General features: G+C 39.7%; 1 protein-coding gene across 1 annotated transcript in view; it reads left to right on the forward strand.

Moving 5' to 3' along the window:
* The first annotated feature begins 155 nt into the window (after positions 1–155).
* FAF1 (Fas (TNFRSF6) associated factor 1) overlaps positions 156–4,811 on the forward strand; it is a 165,751-nt gene continuing 161,095 nt past the window's right edge. The window contains exon 1 of the mRNA XM_010131516.1: positions 156–194. Coding sequence (XP_010129818.1) covers positions 162–194 — 33 coding nt within the window. The 5' untranslated portion in view covers positions 156–161. The remainder of the gene's footprint in view (positions 195–4,811) is intronic.

Consider the following 4,811-nt stretch of genomic DNA (forward strand, 5'->3'; position numbering starts at 1 on the left):
CTGCCAGGTGGGGCAGCCCGGGGGCGCCGCGGGAGTCCGAGAGGAACCGGGCGCCTCGATGAGCTCCTAGCTCCCACCCTGCCCCGTCCTCGCCGGCAGCCGCTCCAGGTGCGCGGGTCAGAGCAGAGCCGGGGACGCAGCTGGCTGCAATGGCGTCCAACATGGACCGAGAAATGATATTGGCTGATTTCCAGGTAAATTTCAAGCCTCCGCCGCTGCCACACGACTGTGGCCTCTCGCTGCTTTTCTCTTTCTCCTCGTTGCTGTGCTGCTTGTTCTTTGTGGGAAGGTCCAGGGTGGTTGGTTGTGAAGCCCACCCTCCAAAGCCTCTGCTCTTTCTTTCTTTCTTTCTTTCCTTTTTTTCTTTTTTGTCTTTTTTTTTTTTTTTGGTCAGAAATGGGGATCATGTGCCCTCTGCTTTCAAGGTGTGTGAACAAAATGTCTTCTTTAACTTAGGGAGTTTCAGTTTTTAATAACAATTAAAAAAAGCTTCTTCATCCACTTTGCTTGTTGTTCCAACCCCCGACAACAATCTGGGACAGCTGTGAGCCAGCTCACTTGGAAGAGGGAAATGCCAGGGAGTCTACAAAACTCATCACTCCTCATGATTTGTCACAGTGTTTGTAATGAATCACTTACTGGTGCTGCAGATTAACGCTGAACAGAGGTGTTTCCATTATAACATCAACACTAACTTCATGGTTGCCTCAGCCTATGACTGTTGTAATGACGGTAAAACTCTTCCCACCCCATTCCAAACAACAATGCGTTTGTGTAGAAAGGTGGTATATCCTCTTAAAAGTTGTTTGTTACCTTCCCTCCTCCCTACAAAAGGGTTATAATTTAACCTCAAACTTTTAAATCTTACTCCCAGAATAAAGTCTTTCTCTGAATAAAAGTGATGCATTCAGGAGCCCAGTTAATCTGTTCAGTATATTGTTTCTTAACATTACTTGTTGTATTGTTGTTTTTCTAAGAACAAGTAAACAAACAAGTGGAAGATACCTGCGTTTGAAATAGTGGGGAGACTCCAAAGCGGCTTGGAAGGGTGTCGGATTATATTTGAATATGTGTTTTTAATAGTTGCTTTTCAATAGATTGCTTTTCTCTATTTGCTTTTCTCAAGCTTTCTCCATTTGCAGCGGTTGTTCTTCCATGGGTATGCTTGGGTCGAATTGTAAAACTGCTGTCTGTGTGTTCTACTTCTTCAGAGACCCTCTCTGCTGTTAGCAGTGAAACTCTTAGTTTAAGGAAAAGTAGTCGTTTCATTCACTCTGCGCATGTGTTTAACAAGAACGCTGCTTTGGAATCACAGGTGGGGTGACTGTAGCATACGTTATGTAATTCCTCTTTTGCAAAAGGTATCTGATAGTCTGCTGATGTAACATGTGGAGTTCCCAGCTGATAACAGGGAAGTGTTTTCCTTTTCTGTACCTGAGTATCTTACACCCCTAGTTTTTAAAGTGTTTAACAGGTATTTCTGTAATAGTCCTTTATTTTGTTGTGCTTGGAGATCCTTTTGTGTGTGTAAGGAGTGATGGCTTAATGTTAAGGCTGAGGTTTAATAAAGGAGTTCTTCCAGTAGTGGTGCACTGTGTAAAAGGAAACCAGGACCCCAGTTCTGCACTCATGCTCGTGGAGACAGACTCACCCTGTATTAGCTAAAACAGGCTTACAGTCAGGGATCCCAGGTGATAATTTAGTGGCTGGCAAATGTAAATTTAAGAGAGTTTTCCATCTCTCCACTTTCCGAGGTTTTAGTGTCAGTCCTGTTCTGCAGTGTTCTTGTGCTTGGGTTTTGAAACCAATGAATAAAAGTATCACAACAACTGCAGTGTTTTGTACCCTGAAGACAAGTGAGTATCCTTGCAAACCTGCAGGTGGGCTTTGCAGTCACGGAAACCAGTTGTGGATCAAGGATGATGTGATGTCTGAACCTAGGACGCAGAAATATTTTATCATATAACAGTGCTTATTTAAAACAAACCCAAAACTTTTCCTCTTGTATTTCAGCGGACAACTTTGTTTTTGTGTTTCATCCTTGCTCCCCGCTTCCTTTTTTCAAAAAATAATATAAAGTTTTTCCCTGATTCTGAAACTCAGAGCTGTCAATTGTCATGCTGTTAAAGCTTCAGATTAGTAAAGGACAATGTTAATCATTATTTGGCCTTGTATCTTTCTTTAGACTGTTACACAATGGCAGAGGATTTTGGGTATTTTAAATACTTAATGGAATTTACATCTCATTCACTAAGAATTTAAAATGGAAAATAAAACATTATGTGCAAAGTAATTCTGCATGATTTTCCCTTCTCTATTTTCTGTACCCTTTAATTAATAAATATGTTTCTTAGAGTTCTGCTGCTATCTTCTATGTTTGTGTGAGGTATCTTGTGGAATAATGTTGTGCACCCCGGAAATTTCAAAAGCGATTCTTTGTAGTTTTGTTTAGCTAATCTTTGCTGAATTAAATTGGGAGGGAGGCTTCCATCACCATCTCACTGTCACTTTTCCCAAGTTATGTTGAAGTGGGATGGAGCAGTGGTCTTTGAACTTTTAAAACTTTAAAGTGTTTACTGTTCCTATAAAAAAACCTCTGTGAAGCCATAGTTATACAGATGTTTGATGATTTTGTGAAGCTTTCTTGGACTTACTTTGTACCTTTCAAAGCCATTAGGGATTCTGGCATTGATTTCAACTAGAGCAGGATCTTGTATTACATTTGGTTTTTCCTTTGAGCTCTGATTGTTGTAAAAAGTTATGTCTGCATTCTGAGATACTAAAGAGAAGTCCTTTAAAACAACATTTTGGATCTATATGTACATATAGATACAAAAGTTGAATAAATTATAAAATGTTTAAGCTATAGAGTAAACATCAGAAAGTGATCTACCAAAGTATTTTTTTTCTCAACATCTCAAAGCAATTTAAGTCTGTTCTGTGTGGTTTATAATTATTTTCTTTCCCTCTCCTTTTTTTTGACAAGGTTACTGTATGCTGCCCAGGGAGTACAAAGCACATATTCATGCATGTGGGCCGTATGAGCAACCTGTCTAACTTCTACTTAGGCCCTCACTTAGGAAAGATTATGCAGAAGCTTAGCTTTATACGTGAGTGGTCTGATTGTTTTCAGTGGAAGTAGCTAAAGTGGTGGAGTTAAGCGCACAAACAAGTTTTAGCTGTTTTACTGAATGCAATTCAGAATTTCTCCACAAAGTGTCATTGGCATATAGGAATAACTTCACAGGACAAAATTCAACCACTGCTCTTTGTAGCGTGAATCCTTTAAAATGTGGCTGCAGGTGAATTGCTGAGTGGAGCTCCTGGCGGCATGTTGCTGCATACACTCCAGGGGAAATAAGGACATATAATTTCTACTAATTTTTCTTAACATCTCTGTTCTGCTTTTGTGTGTTTTACTTAACTGCATGATGTTTTTCCGTGTTCACTTGGATACACGGGCACTCACATGATACAAATGTATTAACGATCTGTGCAGTTTGGGGTCCACTTTTCATTGTAAAGTGTGGTGGGTTTTTTTTTCCCTGCTTTTTAAATTGCAAACTTTAGTTGCTCTGAGCTTAGTTAAACTGGCAGAGTTAAGCTGTACAGGATTGAAAAACAGCCAAAGTATTGGCGGAAGTGTCAGATGTTGACATTTTTGTATGATAACACCTTTACTGTTGTTTCTACAGCTTCACTGAGGATGGGGACTAAAATTAGCAAGAAAATCTTCTTGTCACTAAGTTGTGTCCACCTGCAGGACCCTTTTATTCATGCTGCGTGGTTGTCTTTGCCCCAATTCTGTATGTAGAGTGGGCCTAAGGGTTGGAGTGTGGTGGGAGTTGCCAGCTCCTGGGTGTCTGTATGTGAGAGAGATCTTTCCACAGAAGGAAAATTTTCATAGAATTCACATTTTTCATTGACCAAATAAACAAGCAGCTCTTGATTCGGGCTGGGTGGGAAGGCTTCAGAGTGGAATGGCGAAAGATCGAAACAACAGATATCTAATGGTTTTCTTCTTCCTTCTGTCTTTCATCTCTGTTCATCGTGAAACAAAGTCATGTGAGATGGGTTTGTTTTTTTTTGTTCTGTTAACTGCGTAATGCAGTGCTTTGGTATGATTCACATACACGTGTATAAAAATATCTTCTTTTTTTTAAACTTTACCTTTGTGTGAATCTTTTTCATAAAACCAGAGGTTTGTGGGAGGGGCAAGGGGGAGTTGGGAAGGAAGAACCTCATTGCCATCAGGTATGGAAAGGTGAGAAATCATGCCAGATAATAATGTTTTAAGTTACAAAACTGACAATGACATTGATACATCACCTTATTTATTTTTACCTTTTGTTAAGATTTAACTATAATTCAAACTACTCATTTCCATCTGGAATGGCTAAAATTAAAGAAATTGGAGAATCTTTTTCACTTGGAAGTTAACATAGTGCTGTTAAGTAACTGATAACATGTATTGTTAAAGACTTTTTTTTTTGTGGTTATGAAAAACATCTGTCTGCTTCAGCCCTGTACAAGATTATCTCTGTTATGCACACACACCATTTTCACTGCCTCACAATCTATGTGCAGAATTTACATGTGGGGTGGTTTGTTTTTTTTTTTTGGGGGGGTGCTAAGGGAGCTTTCCTTTCTTCTGTCTGTGTTGACATGCTGGCTCAGGTTTTCTGTCACTTTTAAGTTATCGCCAGTATTTGGCGAAAATTAGATGGGTAAAAAAGGTAGATAGAGGCATCACTTTGAGTCAGTAACCTTGATTCTTGCCCTGGACTGCAACTTATGCTGGGGCATGGAAA

This window comes from Buceros rhinoceros, unplaced genomic scaffold (genome assembly GCF_000710305.1).
Source record: "Buceros rhinoceros silvestris isolate BGI_N320 unplaced genomic scaffold, ASM71030v1 scaffold11372, whole genome shotgun sequence".
NCBI classification, from domain to species: domain Eukaryota; kingdom Metazoa; phylum Chordata; class Aves; order Bucerotiformes; family Bucerotidae; genus Buceros; species Buceros rhinoceros.